Source organism: Melanerpes formicivorus, unplaced genomic scaffold (assembly GCF_026170545.1).
Source record: "Melanerpes formicivorus ecotype bairdi unplaced genomic scaffold, bMelFor1.0.p_v2 SCAF_7, whole genome shotgun sequence".
Classification (NCBI taxonomy): Eukaryota; Metazoa; Chordata; class Aves; order Piciformes; family Picidae; genus Melanerpes; species Melanerpes formicivorus.
The window spans coordinates 28,138,531-28,160,814 of NW_027142359.1; the positions used below are offsets into that span (position 1 = coordinate 28,138,531).

At 46.0% G+C, this 22,284-nt stretch overlaps 1 protein-coding gene across 1 annotated transcript in view; it reads left to right on the forward strand.

The window, feature by feature from the left end:
• The first annotated feature begins 100 nt into the window (after positions 1-100).
• MAST2 (microtubule associated serine/threonine kinase 2) overlaps positions 101-22,284 on the forward strand; it is a 230,024-nt gene continuing 207,840 nt past the window's right edge. The window contains 2 exon segments of the mRNA XM_068141622.1: positions 101-470; positions 21,352-21,499. Coding sequence (XP_067997723.1) covers positions 285-470; positions 21,352-21,499 — 334 coding nt within the window. The 5' untranslated portion in view covers positions 101-284.

Below are 22,284 nucleotides of genomic sequence, written 5' to 3' on the forward strand. Positions count from 1 at the left end.
GCCGCGAGGCCGGTGCTCTCGCGATAGGCGGCGCGGGCGGGCGGCCGGCAGCGCACGGGGGGTGGGGGGGTGGGGTGGAGGCGGCACCGCGGCAGCCGCTGCGCCCGCGCTCGCTGACAGGCGGGCGGCGGGAGGGCATGTCCCTCTGCCCCGCGCGCAGGTGGCGGCGGCGACGGTGGCGGCGGCGCCGCCCCGGCTCTCCGTAACTCCCGCCGGCCATGGCCGGCTCTGTGCCGCGGGGGCCCGAATCGTGCCGCATCCGCCGCTAAGGAGAAGCCGCCGCGATGAGGAAGGGCCGTTCCCGGGGGGACAAAGCGGCGGCGCCGCCGCCGCCGCGGAGAGAGCCCGGGCGGGCGGTGGCCGCCAGCGCGGCGGAGAGAAGAGCCACTCTGCTGGGGGGCGGCGGCGGCAGGAAGGAGCCGGAGGACGCCAGGGCCGTGGGGGCGACTTGCCGGGAGGCGCTGGAGAGGGTAAAGCCGGGGCGTGGGGCCGGGGGGGTCCTGCCGGGCCGGTGGCCGCCGTTGGCATGGAGACGCGCGCCTCGCGTGGTGGGGTCCGCCCTCCGCGCCCGGGCGGGCGGCGACTGCCGCAGTTGCAGGGCAGCGGTGCGGCGGGCCCGGGCCGGGGTGCGGGCAGGGGTCGGGGGACGGGTGGGGAGTGGGGATCCGATCAATGCTGCGCTCGGCGGGAGGGGGCAGCCGGGGAAACGGCTGCGTGCGGCGGCGGCTGTTGAGGCTGCATCCTCCTCCGAGCATCCGCGCACGTTGGGTACGCGCCCTCGGGTAGCTGTCCTCAGAAGAGGAAAGGACAGATGTGGTGCTCAGGAAGGGAGTGGTGGTGTGTCGGTGTGCGACGGCATGGCGTGAGAGAATCAGTGATGGGGGAGTCCTGGTGCCAGCAGTCTTGCCTGCATGCTGGTGAAGGAGTAAGGGAGAATGCAGTGAAGTGTCGTTTGTGTTGGTGTTAATGATTACAGAATGCTTTTTGCTAGTAAGCTTCTCTAGGTCACTCTTGATTGTGATATTAATTTGGATGCATTTCCCTTTGGGTTTTTTGGGTCTTTAATTATTAATGCCGTAAATGGTTTACTTCAGAAACATATCTTTGCAGAAATCCGAGGTCGCATAGGCTTGTTAAGAGTGTGGAAGTTCAGTGTGGCCACTGCTCCGTCTTTCACTCCCACAAAAAGGAGTCTACTGATCGCTGCTTAGGGTTTCAGGGATGAGAGACCCAAGAGATCATCAGCTTGGTTTCGGTGTGCTTTGCAATTCCCGATTTTACAGGAGAGAAAAACAAGGGAGAGACTTAGCAGTTTAAAAATGTAGATGGCAACTTGTACTTTTAATTTCACTTTATTTTCTTCTTTTTAGATAAAAGAAAAAGTATCACAAGTATGAAGACTCCTAGGATGCAGCAATTCACTGCTTGCTTTTGCTGGTCTTAGGAACGAAGTGAAAACCCCTCTTGTTAGATCTTTCCTATCAAAAAGGTGTCTTAAGTTTATGTCACTGCTGCCTGTACACATGGTACTGTATTTTGTTAGGACTTCTTAGTATTTTCTAGAAAAGCTGCATTACATTGCCCTCAGCTATTGAGGATCTGTGCTTTGCCTTTCTCTAGTGGATGTCTCTCGAATATAGATTGCTCAGATCAGGCCCTGGGAGAGGAGAGCTCTGTTTTTTTTTGTTGTTCTTTAGTGCCATCTTAAGCCAGGTGGTTAGGAGGTGCTGCTGCTTTTGATGCTTATCACTTCCTGGAGCAATTAAAGAACACTAATACCCTTATTCAGGACAAAAAAAATTAGTAATCTAAAGGCAGAAGAGGTGACTTAGTTTCTTCACAGCTGTCTGTTAGAATAGTGGTTGGTAAAGTGTGTTTATACTGGTTTGACATATGGTCTATGATACTCACATGGAAATGAGAGGAAATTATTTCCATTCTTGGTAGTTGGTGTGCTAAATGTTTTACCAATCGGCCATGCAGAGCATGCTATGAAGCATATAATGTATTGAACACTTGGGAGGCTTCACCACAGCAACAGTAACGCTGCAAAACAGGAAAGCCTGCAAATTCAGAAATGTCAGGTATTGAGATGCACAAAGGTTTTTAATGGGAGACACTGACAGCTGGCTGTTTTAGTATCATAGTATCAGTCAGGGTTGGAAGGGACCACAAGGATCATCTAGTTCCAACCCCCCTGCCATGGGCAGGGACACCCCACACTAGATCAGGCTGGTCAGAGCCTCGTCCAGCCTGGGCTTAAACACCTCCAGGGATGGGGCCTCAAGCACCTCCCTGGACAACCCATTCCAGGACTTCCCCAGTCTCATGGGGAAGAACTTCCTCCTCACATCTAGCCTGAATCTCCCCACCTCCAGCTTCATTCCATTCCCCCTAGTCCTATCACTACCTGATATCCTGAGCAGTCCCTCCCCAGTGTTCTTGTAGGCCCCCTTCAGATACTGGAAGGCCACAATGAGGTCACCTGGGAGCCTTCTCTTCTGCAGACTGAACAGCCCCAACTCCTTCAGTCTGTCCTCATAGGAGAGGTGCTCCAGCCCTCTGCTCATCCTTGTGGCCTTTCTCTGGATGCCTTCCAGCACCTCCATATCCCTCTTGTAATAGGGGCTCCAGAACTGGAGGCAGTACTCCAGGTGGGGTCTCACCAGGGCTGAGTAGAGGGGGAGGATCACCTCCCTTGACCGGCTGGCCACACTTCTCTTGCTGCAGCCCAGGATCTGATTGGCTTTGCGGGCTGCAAGTGCACACTGAGAGCTCATGTTGAGCTTCTCGTCCACCACTGTTTTAGCTTGGATGCTCTAAGACCTGATGCGACTTGTAGTAACAGCTTTAGTAGACAGGGTAATGGAGTCTTTGAGGAGCTTTGCAGCTAAAGGTAAGAAAGCTTCTGCTCAGGCTGCATGAGATGCCCCCCAAACTTCAAAGGAGAACTTCTCATCCCTTCTCCCCTTTTGTCTTCTGTTTGTGGTGGTGCAAGCTTTGTTGAGGCAGTAAGTGCCTGGAAATAAATAGGTCTGTCGGACAAATTTAATAATCAGGGCAATTAAGTCTACTCACATTTCTGTTGTTAATCATTCAGTATCTCTTTAAACATCAGGAGCTGATAGTGTGGATGTGGTGGAAAGGGCCTCCTGAGATGCAGAAGATTGTGATACTCCATTTCCATTGATGCGTCTTGCAGCTTGAGGAATATTTCCTTTGGGGCCACTTTTGACTTAAGTAGCCCTGTTGTTTTCAAGGCTGTGGTGTGACCTCAGCGGTACCAGTGCAGCAGTCTGCACAGCTGCCGAGAACTGTTCTGAATTAAATTCAGATTTCACAGTTTGTTTGCCATACATTTGCACAGGCTTGTGGCTGGGGGAGACTGAGCTACTCCAGTGGTGGAAAAAGTACTTATCAAACTGTGACTGTAGTAGCTAATCGCTGTGCTGACCTTTAGGCCTTTGCAAACCTGGCCCTTTGATGTGCTGTGCTTATAGTTGTGACGTGTACGTGTGATTTATGTTCTCACTTTTTAAAGAGTTATGTCAGAACATAAAAATGGTCCCATTAAAAGTCCCTCTAGCCCAGTATCCTGCCTCTCTGAGCTGCCAAAAGCAGATGCTTGGAGAAGAGTATAGTATATGTTGAGGAAATACCTCTCCCAGCCTCCAGTAATTTGTGGCTTGCAGGTTTCCGGAACTGGAGGTGATATTTGTTTTTAGTGCCCTGAGTGGTTTTTTTTCTTCTGTGGATTTGTCCAACTGGTGTTTGAAGCCATGTATGCTTGTAGCATCCACAACATCCTGTGGCTGAGTGTTGTAAGGTTGAAACACATTTTGTGTGGAAAACCCACTGGGTTTTGTTTGTTTTTAAACTTTCTACCTGCTTGTTTCGTGCCTTGTTTGTTAATTTTTCTGTTGGAAGAGGTGGTGAAGAAGAGGTTCCATGTTCTTCTGTGTGGTTTAGGGGTTCATAGCTTTTTGTTTTATTTACCATCCCCTTGCTTGTGACTTTTCCAGGAGGGGGGTTGGAAAGAAGTGACTCAGTCCTTTTCATTGTCATAGCTCTCTTCTTTGCACCTTTTGCAGGTCTGTTCCTGATAGGAAACACTGGTGGGAGGCATCAGAGGAACAGTGTAGGGGAACATTAACCTGGCTACAGTACTTCAGCAGGTGACAGGCTGTAAACTCATACAGTGTATTAGGGTTTGTTCTCCCTTCTTCTTCCTGCTTTTTCTTGGCAATGTTTAAGCTTTGAGTTGGCATTTCCATGGAGCTGTCTATTGTAACTCCACAGTCACTCTTTTAAGTGGTAAAAGCTAGCTCAGAATTTGTCACTGTATATATAACTTTAAGGTATGTTTTACACTCTGCATCACTTCACATATATGTACATTTAATCAGATCTGCAATTTTCCAGCCCACTTAAACAGTATCATTAAGGTCATCTTCAGATCTTTGGCCATAGCTTTTGCAGCCTTGAATAACTTTAAGCATTGGCAGCACACTCTGTCACGTAAGTGCTAAGCTTCTTTGATATATTTTGCTGTAAAATGTTGAAGGTGTTGATCCTAGAACAGATTGTTCTGGAACTCCACTGGTGATCTCTCTTGTCTTTTTTTTTTTTTGGGAAAAAGGCCAATTCTATCAGGTTACTTCCTGTCTGCTAATCAGTCATTTGTTTATAGCTGAATTGTCCTTCTTACCCTGTGACGCTTGTTTCATTGAGTGAGGGCATCTTTATGAAGATCCAGGGGGGCTGTGTTTCACAAAGTATCAGCTTAGTCATTGTGTGCTTGCTGACCACATTGAAAGAGGAAAATGGAAATCTGAGAGTTGCTGTGCTTATGAATGACAGTCACTGTCCTCCAGAGGCACATTTATAAGCAGTAGGTTGTTTCCATGTCATGCTTACATATTTAGTTTGAGACACTGTGATGTATATTGTGAAAGATGCCACATGGGTCATAGCCAATATTTGTCTGAGGTGCTTACATTAGCACTTTTTACTTCAGGTAGAGGTCAAAGGTCAAAGTTATCAGGTAAAGGATTCTTCAATGTCTGGAAGATATGACTGGATGTCATGATGCAAGTGTATATAGATATACGATGCAAGTGTTTCATGATGCAAGTATACAAGACAATGGTTGGTGTATAGAAGGTAGACAGGAAACAGTGACTGCTTTCCTAGTGGACAGTAAGTTATCCATGGGACAGCAATGTGCTCTTCTGGCCAAGAGGGCCAATGGCATCTTGGTTCTGCAGGTCTAGGGAGGTTCTCCTTGCTCTCAACTCTGCCCTGGTGAAATAACACCTGGAATACTGTGTCCAGTTTTGGGCTTCCCAATTCAAGAGAGACAGGGATCTGCTGGAGAATCCAGCAGAGATGTACAAACATGATAGCAGGACTTGAAGAGGATTTATTAGTTGATTCCAGGATTTTGTGAGATAATAAAGAGATGAAAGAGAAAACAGTGGAGCATCAAGAAGTTCAAGGAAGCGGTGGGTGGACTGGTAGAGGTGTGATTTTCTGTTAGATGGACCCTCTTTCTTGTATGAAGTGTAACTTGTTTGCTGTTGACAGAGTTGAACTGAAATGTTGCTAAACTTGGTGGATGTATGCTCATTGTGTGGTCCCAACAGGCAAGCTGCAAACTGAGACAGATGACAAATCTCCCTAATCCTTGTGAGTTTTGGGAGCCCATTCTATAGGGCCGTCAGTGCAGTAGGCTATCTCTAGCTGTGAAGGTTGAGCCTGAAGAAGGGTGATCTTCTGTGTTCCCCAGACTGTGTATTTTGTAATTTCTGCATTGGATAGAATGTATTTCCTGGGCTTTGAGCAGGTGACTGATGTAACAATCTAGGAATTTTAGTCTTTATAGTCATTTGGAACTGTTGTGCTACAAACTTCCTGAGAGTGACAAAAGTATTCCTTTCTCTCCACCTGTCTGAAGCTTTTTAGATCTGTGTGTCCTAAAGCCAGAATGGATTACTGTGATTACCCAGCGTGATTTCCCCACATAAGCAGGCTGTAGAGCTTTCCTGAAAGATAAATTAAAGTATCTCTTAGAAATTGATCTTATCTTAGCCTTACATCATGGTGAGTCTCTCACCTCTTCTGGAAAGCTCTGTCAGTGTTTAATTAGTCCTGCAGTTAGGAAACTAAACCGCATCTTATTTCAAGGCTTGCTTTGTCTGGTGTCCAACTTCCAGCTGTGGAATATGCCTGTGCTAGTGCAGGCAGTAAAAATTCTCTGCTATCTGATACATTTTCCATGTATGAGTTGGAACAGAAGACACCCGAGGTCTTTTGCTTCATAAAGCTGAGGTCTTCTGCAGTTTGAGCTTCCCCCCCTCCCTGTACTTGGCATGTCTGCACCTAAAATAGGTGCACATCAAAAATTCTGTTAGCAGCCTGGAATGGTTTGATCACAGGCAAGGTGACTTCTCTCCTGCTCTTTGATATTTGTCTTTTCACAGTTTTGAGGGCTGCATTGCCACAGTTGGGTGTGTCCTACGAGAGAGATTTTTGTGTCTCTGTGGACATTTCTACTCCCTGTATTCAGGATATTGTGCAAATCAGTCCCAGACTGCTTAGAAAGCTTATCCCCCCCTTTCATGCTGTCTTCCTATTTTGATTTTTTAAAAAAAATCTTTTTAGAAGGAAAGCAAAGGACAAAGGATCTTTTCAACTGACATGTCACCCTGTTCATTTTTGTGGAAAGCAGTCAGTCACCAGGAGGGGGAAACTGGCCAAACCCCGAAGCGCTAGTCAAATTTGTTTTGCCTCCACAGCTGCAAAGAAGCTGTTACCATGCTTTCCTTGCTGTGTGGCAAGCCTGGAGACTGAGGAGATCTTTCCTTTAAATCCAGACCAAGGGGAGTAGAGTCAAGTGATCAATTCTGCAATTTGCCTGTTAGATAATAACAGAATTGGGCCAAAAGACTCATCTAGGAGCAGACAAAAGGAATGTAGAGTCAAGTGACCAATTCTGCTTGGGCTTGTTTGATTATAGCAGCATAGCCCCAGAGGGCATATGGTGTCTGGCCTGATACCATAAAAACATCACCTCCCTTGAAGTTGGATATTAATGGACCAACCTCATTTGTTGAAATTGATTTGTGTAAATCAATAAGTAGGTAGGCATTGCATCAGCAGCTTAGATGATTCAGCTCATGGATGTGAGATTTCAAGTTCCTGTCACAAGTGAAGGATAAAATACTGTGTACTAGTCACATACATTTCATAGACTGCTGATTAGGATAGGTAGGCAGGCACTGGAGAGATTATGAATATTTTAGGTATTCACATGGCTGATGATTTGCATCTGAGTTCAGCAGTGCCTTGTATTTGTCAAAAAGGAGTGTAGAAGTGAAGAAACCAAGAGAAGTCTTCTATCAGAAGCAGCTGGATTTGTCGTGGGACTACTTGTCTTTGGAATCATAATCAATTATGAGCTTGAAGGGAAAAGCTTCTGCTACTTAGTATTTGTTACAGAGCACTTGAGGATAGCAGTGGGGTGCTGCCCAGGGCTAGGATTAAGCCTCTGCAAAGCCTCAGAATGACTGTGGCTATATTCACAGCTTTGTGCTCCGGGAAAACAAGTGCTGTCTGTTTCATGCTGGAGGAATGGTCTTGCGTTCTCGACTTTATGCTTAGAAGGTGACTGACTTCCTGAGCAAGATCATATGCCTTCTTATGCACAGGGACTGAATGTTAGCCTGCCTGACAAGATGATTGTTTCTAGAAGATGCAATTCCTTATTTTTATCTGATAGGTTATTTTTATTGCCTGAGCTTCCTGCTGTGCTCCATAAGCCAACATAACTTCGGTGGTGCTTACAAGAAATGCAGTGAATTATTGTAGGTAGGATGATAGGCACTTATTTAAAATAAACTGTGAAAAAAGTTTTATTCTTATTTAATTCTTATTCATGGAACAGGAGTAACTGAGGCTAAGGAAGCAGTGAAGGTCACCAGTTTAGTGAGCTGTTTGAAACTAAACCAGAAAGTTTTATTACCACCCATTAAGTCCTTGTTATGGAATGGAATGGAATGGAATGGAATGGAATGGAATGGAATGGAATGGAATGGAATGGAATGGAATGGAATGGAATGGAATGGAATAGAATAGAGTAGAATAGAATAGAATAGAACAGAATAGACCAGTTGGAAGAGACCTTCAAGATCATCATGTCCAACCTATCAACTAATCCAACCACACCTAAACAACTAACCCATGGCACCAAGCACCCCATCAAGTCTCCTCCTGAACACCTCCAATGATGGTGATTCCACCACCTCCCCAGGCAGCCCATTCCAATGGACAATCACTCTCTCTGTATAGAACTTCTTCCTAACCTCCAGCCTAAACCTCCCCTGGTGCAGCCTGAGGCTGTGTCCTCTTGTTCTGGTGCTGGCTGCCTGGGAGAAGAGACCATCATTAGCCTGTCTACAACCTCCCTTCAGGTAGTTGTAGGGAGCAATAAGCTCTCCCCTAAGCCTCCTCTTCTCCAGGCTAAGCAACCCCAGCTCCCTCACTCTCTCTTCACAGGGCTTGTATTCCAAACCCCTCCCCAGCTTTGTTGCCCTTCTCTGGACATGCTCCAGCAAGTCAACATCTGAGGGGCCCAGAACTGGACACAGTACTCAAGGTGTGGCCTAACCAGTGCAATGTACAGGGGTAGAATGACCTCCCTGCTCCTGCTGGCCCCACTGTTCCTGATGCAGGCCAGGATGCCATTGGCCCTCTTGGCTGCCTGGGCACACTGCAGGCTCATGTTCAGCCTACCATCGACCAGTAGCTAAACATACAGGTCATGTAGAGTCTTGGCAATTTCACTTCTACATCAAGTGATGATGTGATGTGGCTAGTGTGATCTAGCAGTTCAAAATAGCAAATCCAGCAGTAATGAACATGAGCCAGCAGTATGCCCAGGTGGCAAAGAAGACCAATGGCATCCTGGCCAGTATCAGGAATAGTGTGGCCAGCAGGAACAGGGAAGTCATTGTGCCCCTGTACTCAGCACTGGTTAGGACACACCTTGAATACTGTGTCCAGTTCTGGGCCCCTCAACTTAAGAAGGATATTGAGACACTTGAATGTGTCCAGAGAAGGCCAGTGAGGCTGGTGAGAGGTCTGGAGCACAGTCCTATGAGGAGAGGCTGAGGGAGCTGGGGTTGCTTAGCCTAGAGAAGAGGAGGCTCAGGGGAGACCTTGTTGCTCTTGGATTTGATCTTGGACTTGATGATCTTGAAAATCTTTTCCAACCTGGTCTATCCTATCCTATCCTATCCTGTCCTGTCCTGTCCTGTCCTGTCCTGTCCTATCCTGTCCTATCCTATCCTATTCTTGCAGTGACTGTCAGCTGTCTTTATGGACATTAGCTCAATGTACACTATATGTGTTTATCACTTTGAAGTGTTAGCTGCTAGCACATCAGAATTTTTTTTGTAGATCCTGACATCCCTGTTGATTCTTCCCTATTAGATCTGATGGAAGAATTCCCAGGCAGTTTGTCTTTTGAGGGAAAATACAGAATGATTACAATGGTAAACAAATGCTAGCCTGCAGCATATGGAAAGCAGTTTTACTGGAGACTGAGCTATGTGCAGAGCTGGACTCAAACTGGAGACATTGTTTTTTCTAAATCCAGCCAAGGAAAAACTAAGTGTAAAAGGTAGGTCTGCTTAGGAGTGAGGGTAATTAAATCCTGTCTGTGGGGTGAAAACATTGTAGCTGCATTGCAGGAAGCTTGGAGATTTTAATGAAATTTAGTGCTTCTCTGATTGATTAATTGATACTCAAAACTTTTATCCTTCAGATACACAGCTGTCATGCTTGGAGGTCAGTAAGAGTGAGTTTTTTTCTGTTTTAAAAAGTAATTTTCTAATCTGCCTTCCTGCTTCTATGGTTCATAACTGAAACTTGGTGCTGCTCCTTGTGCATGTTTTTTACATGGCACTGAAAGTCATGCACGTGCAGAAGAACTGCAGACTCCTGAGTTAGATTGTACAGATGGTTTAAGTGTGGCTCCATTTTTTTCCAGGAAGGTTGTCTTTCTTACTGTGCAGTATTGATTTCCAGTTATCCCAGGTATTAGAGTTTGCTTCTCTTTGCATTGAAGAACAGTGTGGCCAGCAGGAGCAGGGAGGTCATTCTGCCCATGTACTCAGCACTGGTTAGGTTGTACCTCGAGTACTATGTCCAGTTCTGGGCCCCTCAGATGTTGACTTGCTGGAACAAGTCCAGAGAAGGGCAACGAAGTTGGTGAGGGGTTTGGAACACAAGCCCTATGAGGAGAGGCTGAGGGAGCTGGGGTTGCTCAGCCTGGAGGGGAGGAGACTCAGGGGTGACCTTATTGCTCTCTACAACTACCTGAAGGGAGGTTGTAGACAGGTGGAGGTTGGTCTCTTCTCCCAGGCAGCCAGCACCAGAACAAGAGGACACAGTCTCAGGCTGTGCCAGGGGAGGTTTAGGCTGGATGTTAGGAAGAAGTTCTATACATAGAGAGTGATTGCCCATTGGAATGTGCTGCCTGGGGAGGTGGTGGAGTCCCCGTCATTGGAGGTGTTCAGGAGGAGACTTGATAGGGTGCTTGGTGCCATGGTTTAGTTGTTTAGGTGAGTTGGATTGGTTGATAGGTTGGACACGATGATCTTGAAGGTCTCTTCCAACCTGGTTTATTCTATTCTGTTACAGTTTAGAATCATCAAATAGCATTTCTCTGCACTTTCTCTTGCAATGTAATTTGTCACTACAAAGCAAGTACACAAAATGGCACAGACATTGTTGTCCTTTATGTGGCTTTCAGAGCTTTCTCAGGAAGCATGTACAAGACCTGAAGAAACTTCAGTGATGCAAGTAAAGTGTTAAACTCTTGGAAGGGTGAAGTTGGGAGTATGTAATGGTGACTTGCTGAGAAAGAGACTTGTGGAGTCTCTCTTTAGGGAAAAATGCATTGACAGGCAATGAAGTAGAATAAACCTTTATTTAGAATAAACCAAACCAGGTTGGAAGAGACCTTCAAGATCATCGTGTCCAACCCATCAACCAATCCAACCCACCTAAACAACTAACCCATGGCACCAAGCACCCCATCAAGTCTCCTCCTGAGCACCTCCAAAGACAGCGACTCCACCACCTCCCCAGGCAGCCCATTCCAACGGGCAATCACTCTTTCTGTATAGAACTTCTTCCTAACATCCAACCTGAACCTCCCCTGGCGCAGCCTGAGACTGTGTCCTCTTGTTCTGGTACTGACTGCCTGGGAGAAGAGGCCATCGTCCGCCTGTTTACAACCTCCCTTAAGGTAGTTGTAGAGAGTGATAAGGTCACCTCTGAGTCTCCTCCTCTCCAGGCTAAGCAACCCCAGCTCCCTCAGTCTCTCCTCATAGGGCTTGTGTTCCAAGCCCCTCACCAACTTCGTTGCCCTTCTCTGGACTCGTTCCAGCAAGTCAACATCCTTCCTAAACTGAGGGGCCCAGAACTGGACACAGTCCTCGAGGTGCAGCCTAACCAGTGCAGTGTAATTGAAAGTCTTGCAGTTTTTTGACCCTTGTTTTGTTGATTTGCTGTTAGATGATTGTCCTCTGTTCACTGAGGACTAGCTGAGAGGGCTAGCAGCAGCTCTTCTGTTTTCTGCCATTTTAAAGAAGCCATTGTAAGGCCCTAGAGCAAGGAAATGCAATGCTTGCAGCAGGTTTATTAGTCACTAAAATCACACCATATCATAAAAATCACATTTTAATATGGGGTCATAGAAAGGAAATCAAGTGGTTAGGACTGGAATTAAGTGTACTGGACAGCCCCAGAAGATCAGAGAGTGCAAATAAATTAATTACAGATGCTGTTCTGGAGGAAAGCTTAGAAATGAGTTGTATGGTGACTGTTGGCATTTAGGTGGTTGAACATTTAATCATAGGTGGATATGGTGACAAATTAGGAGGAAACATCCTTCTCTGTTTTATTAGAGGATTTAAATTGGATCTGTGCAGTGTGAAGATCTTGGAAAGAATAGGTGACCCTAAAAGTGAACTATGTGTTCAGTTAGTTATTTGTATGTTCTTTGTTCTGTGCATCATCCCTGGGTTTTGGGACGGAGGAGAATGTGTTTAGGGCATTGTTTTGCCAGTTTAGCAGACACTTTAGCATAAGTGTCTGCTGACTGCAGTCTTTCAGTTTGAGATGATGTTCATAAACCCAACAGTTGGGCATTGTTTTTGTTCTCGAGCAGAAGGGAAGAAATACATGGCTTGTCCTTGAAGAAAAGTTGGCTGTACTTTCTTTGGGATGGATCTGACTTACTCCACTTGCTGAGCAGAAGTTTTTTTTTTTTGCCAGACTATAGAGGCTCCATTTCTTTGTGCAGACATGAATAAGAATTGTGAGTTAGTTTATCTTCTGCTGTTTTGTGATTTCTGTCAGGAAAAGCTAAAGATTGAGTGCTTGTCTTTCCAAAGGTTAACTTCATTTCCTTTAGGTCTAAAGCCATTGGTAGTTCAATTTACAGTTTTAGTATCATAGTATCAGTCAGGGTTGGAAGGGACCACAAGGATCATCTAGGTCCAACCCCCCTGCCATGGCAGGGACACCCCACACTAGATCAGGCTGGCCAGAGCCTCATCCAGCCTGGTCTTAAACACTTCCAGGGATGGGGCCCCAGCCACCTCCCTGGACAACCCATTCCAGAGCTTCACCACTCTCATGGTGAAGAACCTCCTCCTCACATCCAGCCTGAATCTCCCTACCTCCAGCTTCATTCCATTCCCCTTAGTCCTATCACTACCTGAGATCCTGAGAAGTCCCTCCCCAGCCTTCCTGTAGGCCCCCTTCAAATACTGGAAGGTCACAATTAGGTCACCTGGGAGCCTTCTCTTCTGCAGACTGAACAGCCCCAACTCCTTCAGTCTGTCCTCATAGGAGAGCTGCTCCAGCCCTCTGCTCATCCTTGTGGCCCTTCTCTGGACACCTTCCAGCACCTCTATATCCCTCTTGTAATAGGGGCTCCAGAACTGGAGGCAGTACTCCAGGTGGGGTCTCACCAGAACTGAGTAGAGGGGGAGAATGAAATGACAGTAGTGGTGGTTTTTTGTTTGTTTGTTTGTTTTTTATTTTGTTGTTGATTTTTTTGTTCCCACCCTTTTATGGGTGCAGATCTGCTGTGGAGTTTGAGGGAAAATTTGTTCTTAGGAAAACTCCACGTGAATGTTTCTTAGTTTTCATGTGCATTGTTGTGCTCATTTGTAGTAGGAAGTGAGAAGATTCTAGATTGTTCACGGGAGACAAAAGTATTGATGCCAAAAGATTGGAACTTCCACTGTCACCAAACAACAACAACAAAAGTAGTTAATTTTTATGCCTGCTGCCAGTAATGATCTTCCTCAGTGATGGTAACACCAGATTAAAATGTATCATAGTATCATTCAGGGTTGGAAGGGACCACAAGGATCATCTAGTTCCAACCCCCCAGCCATGGGCAGGGACACCCCACACTAGATCAGGCTGGCCAGAGCCTCAGCCAGCCTGGGCTTAAACACCTCCAGGGACGGGGCCTCGACCACCTCCCTGGACAACCCATTCCAGGGTTTCACCACTCTCATGGTGAAGAACTTCCTCCTCACATCTAGCCTGAATCTTGAACTTTCTTCATTATAGAATAGAATAGAATAGAATAGAATAGAATAGAATAGAATAGAATAGAATAGAATAGACCAGGTTGGAAGAGACCTTCAAGATCATCATGTCCAACCCATCAACCAATCCAACCCACCTAATCAACTAACCCATGGCACCAAGCACCCTATCAAGTCTCCTCCTGAACACCTCCAATGATGGTGGCTCCACCACCTCCCTGGGCAGCCCATTCCAATGGGCAATCACTCTCTCTGTATAGAACTTCTTCCTATCATCCAGCCTAAACCTCCCCTTTCTAACTCTCAGCAAGCCACTGTGCCTGGATGGATTTAATTTTGCCACTAAACTGCAGATAGTTCCACTGCTACTGTTGCCCAGGTGATAGCTGCACTGCATAAAAACATCTTGGGCAGAAAAAGTGTGGTCAGAGGGCACTCCTGTCTAGTGTGTGCTGTTCAAGTGAGCTTTGTGAATTAATAGCCATCCTTAAAATTGTATTTTGCTTCTGAAAGTAGTCATTGAATGTCTGATTTGAAAAGCTCCCCTTTCACTTGCCTGAGCAGTGAAAGTTCAGTTCACAACTTTACCTTTTTCTTTGCTGGGAAGGCAGCTTCAGGCGGATGTTGGTCTCTTCTCCCAGGCAGCCAGCACCAGAACAAGAGGACACAGTCTCAGGCTGAGCCAGGAGAGGTTTAGGCTGGATGTTAGGAAGAAGTTCTACAGAGAGAGTGATTGCCCATTGGAATGGGCTGCCTGGGGAGGTGGTGGAGTCACCCTCCCTGGAGGTGTTCAGGAGGAGACTTGCTGGGGTGCTTGGTGCCATGGCTTAGTTGTTTAGGTGGGTTGGATTGGTTGATAGGTTGGACGTGATGATCTTGAAGGTCTCTTCCAACCTGGTTGATGATGATGATGATTATTATTATTGTTATAATTTGAAACAAGCCTTGGAACAGCAGCTGGCCATGGATTTCTCTCTTCAGTTCCCCTAGCCTTGGGACAGTTTTTTAAGGGCTGTATCTCATACTGGACCAACAGAGACTTTTATTTGCGACTTCAAAGTTAATGATTCTTGACATTTTCCTTTGGGAATTGCTTTTTTGGAAAGGAGACCTCTGCACTTGCAGTAAAGAAGTCATTTTTATAGAGCATGCACCTTTTCATACATTGCAGTGTTGTTCACTTGCCAAACTTTGCATTTTCAGCTGGTATTTCAAACATACTATATTTGCGCCTAGGACACAGATAATTCTGTGCTGGTTTGGGTTGAGAATCCAATGTTAATCCAGGTGACTTCTCAGTGTTTGAAATGTGACCCAGAGGTTCCTGTGTGTGATGTGCTTAATTAGGTTAGACTCTCTTCCAGGTCCTACTGCTGTGAAGCAGTTTATGCAAATTCATGAACTTGTAACCTGTCTCTAGGTCTTGTTCTTCTCCCTCTGAAGACAAACAGGGAGTTTACATTCCCAGTGACAGTGACTTGATTGTAACTTTGTTTATAGGGATCAAATAGAATTTACACTAATATCAGCAGGGTTTTTTTATAGTGCTTTGCTTTTTCCCTGGTAACAGAGTGGTGAGACAGTATTTCTAATGTGAGCAAAGTTATAGATAGAGATCTGAAAGCTCACTCACTGGAGAGCAGCCCCAGTATCCGTGTTGCAGGCAGTCAAGGCACCCTGCAGAATGTTCTGGTAGTCCTCCTTTTCACAGCCAATATGAAATCATAGCTCTTTTCACATGCACAGCAGAAGATACAGCTGTGTTTCTGCTGCTTGTCTGGTTCCTTAAGCAGCTCTCATTCTAGCCTTTCTTACAGCATAAATGGAATAAAAGGTGTTAAATCCAGTGCTGTCTGCCTAATAAATATCTGAATAAATCTGTGAGAAACTGGCAAATGAGAAAAGTTTGTTGATAGTGTGGATTATGGTCTTTAGCACATCTAAACACACATCTCTGTTTGACTGGAGGAAATCTAATAGACAAGAATCCAGAAGATAAATGAGTACTTGATAACGCGTGGGATGCTAAAGAGAACTTCCAGTAGTACTAGTTGGTAATGTTGGGACACATCACATGCTTGGCACGTCCTCTGAGTCTAATGGAAACAAATCTGCTGAGAGACAGTGTTACTGATGTCTTGCAACACCAAATTTTATTACAAATCACAGGTTTTTTGGTCATAGTTTTTCAATCTGTACAGCAGACAGGATCCTGAGGTACAGAGGATGTATTCCAGAGTTGATTCATGTTCTTTTTTTTCCTCCCACCTGGGCAGGATTTAATTTCCCTGCTCTGAACCAGCTTTTTATGTTTGAAATGCTCATGCTAGAATACCAGTGATAAAGAAATGATGTGGCCTTTAATGCACAGTCTCTTTATCCAGGTTGGTTTCGTTTTCAATGCGACTGGTGAGCCTGTAGTGGGGGTTTGAGTCTTGATATATTGATAGTGGTTTCTTTGAATAGGATAGGATAGAATGGAATAGAATAGAATGGAATAGAATAGAATGGAATAGAATAGAATGGAATGGAATAGAATGGAATAGAATAGAATAGGCCAGGTTGGAAGAGACCTTTGAGATCATCGTGTCCAAACGATCATCCACCACATTCTAATCAACTAAACCATGGCACCAAGCACCCCATCAAGTCTCCTCCTAAACTCCTCCAGTGATGGAGACTCCACCACCTCCCTGGGCAGCCCATTCCAATGGCCAATCACACTCTCTATGAAGAATTGCTTCCTAACATCCAGTCTAAACCTCCCCTAGCACAGCTTGAGACTGTGTCCTGCCTGACCGCTGCCTGGCTACCACCTCCCTTCAGGTAGTTGTAGAGAGCAATAAGGTCTCCCCTGAGCCTCCTCTTCTCCAGGCTAAGCAACCTGGAGGTGTTTAAGAGGAGACTGGTTGAGGCACTTGGTGCCATGGTTTAGTTGATAAGGTGGTGTTGGGTGATAGGTTGGACTTGATCTCGAAGGTCTTTTCCAACCTGGTTAATCCTATCCTATCCTATCCTATCCTATCCTATCCTATCCTATCCTATCCTATCCTATCCTATCCTATCCTATCCTATCCTATCCTATCCTATCCTATCCTATCCTAACCAGGTTTTCTTTCTTGTTGGTGTAGTAAACCAATCTATTTTAACCTCTAAGAGGCTGTGTTGATTTAATGTAATTTTCCTTGATTCTGCTGTCTGACATTTATCAGGATGCTGCTGGCAAGTACATGAGTTAAAAGGAATTAAGAAGAGTCTTAGTTGCAAATTCTTACTCATCCTACAATTTTGGTCACATTTGAGGTCACTTCAGCTTCCTGGAGGGCTGCTGGTCCTCAGCATATCCTTTGTAAGGAAGTGCTCCTTTGTATGATGTTTCATGTGAAATGTAGGCCATGAAGGCAGGTCCTAAGAAGGTTGTTTTTTTCCCCTGACATTCATCTGGTGTTGACCTATCAATCTTACTGTCTGATGCTTCATCTGGTGTTTCAAGGAGGTACTTTGTCATGCATCTACACTTTCAGTGTTCACCTGTGCTTTGTAGATTAGGGTTCTGTGCTGAATTACTCTCTTGCAGCACCATTCAATGAACATGAAAAAGAAAAAGTCACTGGAAATTATTGCAGTGGTATATTATCTTATTTCCTGCTTGAATTTCTTAGGAGACCTTCTCTATGCAATGGAATGGAAAAGATGACTGAGGAGGTTTCTTGTTGCTGTTTTCTGACGTTACTGGATCAGGATTTGGAGATGGGATATTAGTGTGATCTTATGTATCAGGAAGCACATTTGGTTTCTTGTCTTGCCTGCAGCTATCATCATCATCTTAGGTTCTCCATCTTGCTGAGTGTAACAACCCCTGTGTGAGATTTCAGGCAAGAGCAATGGACTTTTATGTATTCTAAGTGGTATATACAGGGTTGAACTGAAAGATGTGGGTAGGCAGGGTGTCAGAGCTGAGCAGATGTTGTGGTAGATGTGTCCTTCAGTATTGGTCCTGCCTGTGCTCTTTCTGCCTCTTCCCACTCCTGCACTAGCACAATTTCTTGCAGCTGAGTGATGACCAGGATAAGTGAACTGATCTGCTTTAAGTTACCCCTGCCTCTCTCTTGATCTGGTTTAGACGCTGTGGTGACTGAATGTCTTAACTAACCAGAAGAAGAAATTGTGTTGGCACAGTACCTCTCAACATGTGCACCGCTGAAGCAAGTGCAGAGCAAAGTATTTCTGTCCCTCAAAGCAGTAACAAAGGAATTTACTGTTATGAGGTGACAAAATGTTTCATGATTAAAAGGGGATGGAGTCTAAGGTTGTGAATGAAATATCTTGACATCTTTAGGATGTGTAGTCCTGGTCTGTATTTGATAGTTTGAGGCATGACACTGAGTAGACTGAATGGGTTTGAATTAATGACTTCAGAAATACAATTTGACTGAAATCTGCAAATTTGAATTAAAACCTGCTCCTGGTAGATTAATTTTTGATTTAAATGTGATTTAAAACTCTAATAAACCATCTGGTGGTGTTTCATACAAGGAAAATGTTCCTTTCAGTTTATTATTTTCTGTCTCAGATGAGATTTTGATGAGGATAAGCATGGCTTGAAGTGCTCTGGAGCTAATGAGAGGAAGCAAGTTTGCTGATGACACCAAGCTGTGTGGTGCAGCAGACACGCTGGAGGGAAGGGAGGCCATCCAGAGGGACCTGGACAGGCTGGAGAGGTGGGCACAAGCCAACCTCATGAAGTTCAATAAGAGCAAGTGCAGGGTCCTGCATCTGGGTCGAAGCAATCCCAGGCACAAATCCAGGCTGGGCAGTGACTGGCTGGAAAGCAGCCCTGAGGAGAGAGACTTGGGGGTGCTGGTGGACAAAAAGCTCAACAGGAGCTCTCAGTGTGCACTTGCAGCCCAGAAAGCCAATCAGATCCTGGGCTGCATCAGGAGAAGTGTGGCCAGCAGGTCGAGGGAGGTGATCCTCCCCCTCTACTCAGCCCTGGTGAGACCCCACCTGGAGTACTGCCTCCAGTTCTGGAGCCCCTATTACAAGAGGGATATGGACATGCTGGAAGGTGTCCAGAGAAGGGCCACAAGGATGATCAGAGGGCTGGAGCACCTCTCCTATGAGGACAGACTGAAGGAGTTGGAACTGTTCAGTCTGGAGAAGAGAAGGCTCCCAGGTGACCTAATTGTGGCCTTCCAGTATCTGAAGGGGGCCTACAGGAAGGCTGGGGAAGGACTTCTCAGGATCTCAGGTAGTGATAGGACTAGGGGGAATGGAATGAAGCTGGAGGTGGGAAGATTCAGGCTGGATGTGAGGAGGAGGTTCTTCCCCATGAGAGTGGTGAAGCCCTGGAATGGGTTGTCCAGGGAGGTGGTTGTAGCCCCATCCCTGGAGGTGTTTAAGCCCAGGCTGGATGAGGCTCTGGCCAACCTGATCTAGTGTGAGGTGTCCCTGCCCATGGCAGGGGGGTTGGAACTAGATGATCCTTGTGGTCCCTTCCAACCCTGACAGATACTATGATAATTTGATATAAATGGAGCAGTCCATTAAGATGTGTAGAACATGTTTACTGTAGAGGAGGAAGAACTTGTTCAAGTTCTTCTGTATAGGCTGTAATGGAAAGTGTCACACAGTGTGCAAATCCACCTAGGATAGCCGCGCTCATAATTCTTCTTTGGGTGTGAAATGAGTTTGACACTTCCAGAACAATTACATGCATGAGGAAAGCACTGTGGTTGTGTTTGCCAGTTTTCTGCCTACTGCTCTTCTGATGGAAAGTTTGCTGAATGCTGTGAAAGGAATTTACATGTGTAGGAGTGTTTCTGACACTGTTTATAGTAATAACAAAGACATTACACAAAGGATGATCTCTTTCCTAATTACTGTTTAGTTATACGTATGGTCTTCTAGTAGAGCTGTGACTTATAATAGACACTGCAACAGTTTCTTTATAGCTGTATGACTCATGGACATGCATAAATGTTCAAGAAATTGGGAGAATCTACACTCTGCTTTAGCAGGAAATGGCTTAAATCAAAGTTGAATCTTACTTCAGTAGCCTCTTTTCGTGACTACTCCAAGAACAAATAACTGCTAGAAGGAAGTTCTACACAGAGAGAGCGATGGCCCGTTGGAATGGGCTGCCCGGGGAGGTGGTGGAGTCACCATCACTGGAGGTGTTTAGGAGGAGCCTGGATGAGGCACTTGGTGCCATGGTTTAGTTCTCCCCATGGTTTAGTTCTCCCCATGGTTTGTAGACAGGCGGATGATGGTCTCTTCTCCCAGGCAGCCAGCACCAGAACAAGAGGACACAACCTCAGGCTGCGCCAGGGGAGGTTCAGGTTGGATGTTAGGAAGAAGTTCTATACTGAGAGAGTGATTGCCCATTGGAATGGGCTGCCCAGGGAGGTGATGGAGTCCCCATCATTGGAGGTGTTCAGGAGGAGACTTGCTGGGGTGCTTGGTGCCATGGGTTAGCTGTTTGGGTGGGTTGGATTGGTTGATGGGTTGGACACGATGATCTTGAAGGTCTCTTCCAACCTGGTTTGGTTTATTCTAAATAAAGGTTTATTCTAAATAAAGTTGAGTAGATGGTGTTGGGTGATAGGTTGGACTCAATGATCTTGAAGGTCTTTTCCAACCTGATTAATTCTGTATTCTATAGCATAGCTGCTGCCTTCTGTCTGCTACTGAGGATACTCCTTACATCAGTGCTGTTCAAGGATTTCACTGCGATCTTGTGATGTGCACAAAAGAGGGGTTTTGCAATTTTAAGCCGTTTTTTGGGGGGTGTGTGTGTGGGTGTGTGTGTGTGCAAGCATTTGTTTTTGTGTTGGGTTTTTATTTTTCATTTTGAAGTCTCATTTATGCTTTGGAGAGTGTATATTTAACGCATCCAAGTGCCGGGTTCTGCACATCGGCCACAGCAACCCCATGCAGTGCTACAGGCTGGGGTCAGAGTGGCTGGAGAGCAGCCAGGCAGGGACCTGGGGGTGCTGGTTGATGGTAGGCTGAACATGAGCCTGCAGTGTGCCCAGGCAGCCAGGAGGGCCAATGGCATCCTGGCCTGCATCAGGAACAGTGTGGCCAGCAGGAACAGGGAGGCCATTCTACCCCTGTACACTGCACTGGTTAGGCCACACCTCGAGTACTGTGTCCAGTTCTGGGCCCCTCAGTTTAGGAAGGAGGTTGACTTGCTGGAACGAGTCCAGAGAAGGGCAACAAAGTTGGTGAGGGGTTTGGAACACAAGCCCTATGAGGAGAGACTGAGGGAGCTGGGGTTGCTTAGCCTGGAGAAGAGGAGACTCAGGGGTGACCTTCTTGCTGTCTACAACTACCTGAAGGGAGGTTGTAGACAGGTGGAGGTTGGTCTCTTCTCCCAGGCAGCCAGCACCAGAACAAGAGGACACAGTCTCAGGCTGTGCTACGGGAGGTTTAGGCTGGAGGTTAGGATGAAGTTTTACACAGAGAGAGTGATTGCCCATTGGAATGTGCTGCCTGGGGAGGTGGTGGAGTCACCATCATTGGAGATGTTCAGGAGGAGACTTGACAGGGTGCTTGGTTGCATGGTTTATTTGATTAGGTGGTGTTGGATGATAGGCTGGACGCGATGATCTTGAAGGTCTCTTCCAACCTGGTTTATTCTATTCTATTCTTTCAGAGAGCAGATACTTAGCTGCCATTGACAAACTTCTGCTTGTTTTTCTTTCTGTAGGAGATGATAACAGAGTCCACTCCGTTACGTTGCAGGAAGCTCAGCAATCCTGACATCTTTTCGTCTGCTGGCAAAACCAAGCTCCATCGTCAGCTAAGTCAAGACGACTGCAAGCTACGGAGAGGTAGTTTGGCAAGTTCCCTGTCAGGTGTGCCATTTTGTAAACCATATGACAGTTCATTAGTATTAAAAATCCAGTCTTGTTTGTTGGCATAAGAGCTCTAAAAACATATTGCTGTTTCTTTAAAACCAGAGGTGACCTCTTGTTGAGAGGGCATATAAAATTGTATGTAAGAGACAGATGCCTGATTAGGCTGACTGCCCATTTACATGTTAGTGCCAGAACAAGAAGGGTTGGAAGCTCTCAAGTGAGAGAGGAGGAGGGTGAACCCACCCCTTTTGGCAGCAGCCTGAGCTTGATTTGCATGATTGTGAAAATCCATTCAGCCTGGTTCTTTTTTTGTTGTTTGTTTTTTGTGATGGACAGATTCGTGTTTGAATGTTTGAGGCTCTAGGTATAACAGAATTAAATAAGGATTAAAGTATTGCCCCAGTTTGAGGCAGATGCTCCCTTGCCTCTCACTGGGGCAGAAAAACGAGACTCACACAAATGGATTGCAGCAGTGATGGAAAGTTTAAATGGAAAAGCAGTGAGTGTTTTACAGAAAACACAAGTGCAGTGACAAAAGAAGATCACAGAGCATACCCAGAAACCTCCCAGCATTTCCCTTCTCCCTGCCTGAGGGTACACCCAAAACCCTCAGGGCTCTTTCTTCTCCCCCTCCACTGTTAGGCTGATCTCAGCTGGCCAGATCTGAGATTCCCCCTTCTCCTCTTGGTATTAGGCCTAGCCAGGCCTAAGAGGCCTTGAGATAACTCCCCTTCTATTACCAGATAGGGAGCATCTCCCATGGTAGCGGTGAGGGAAGAAAG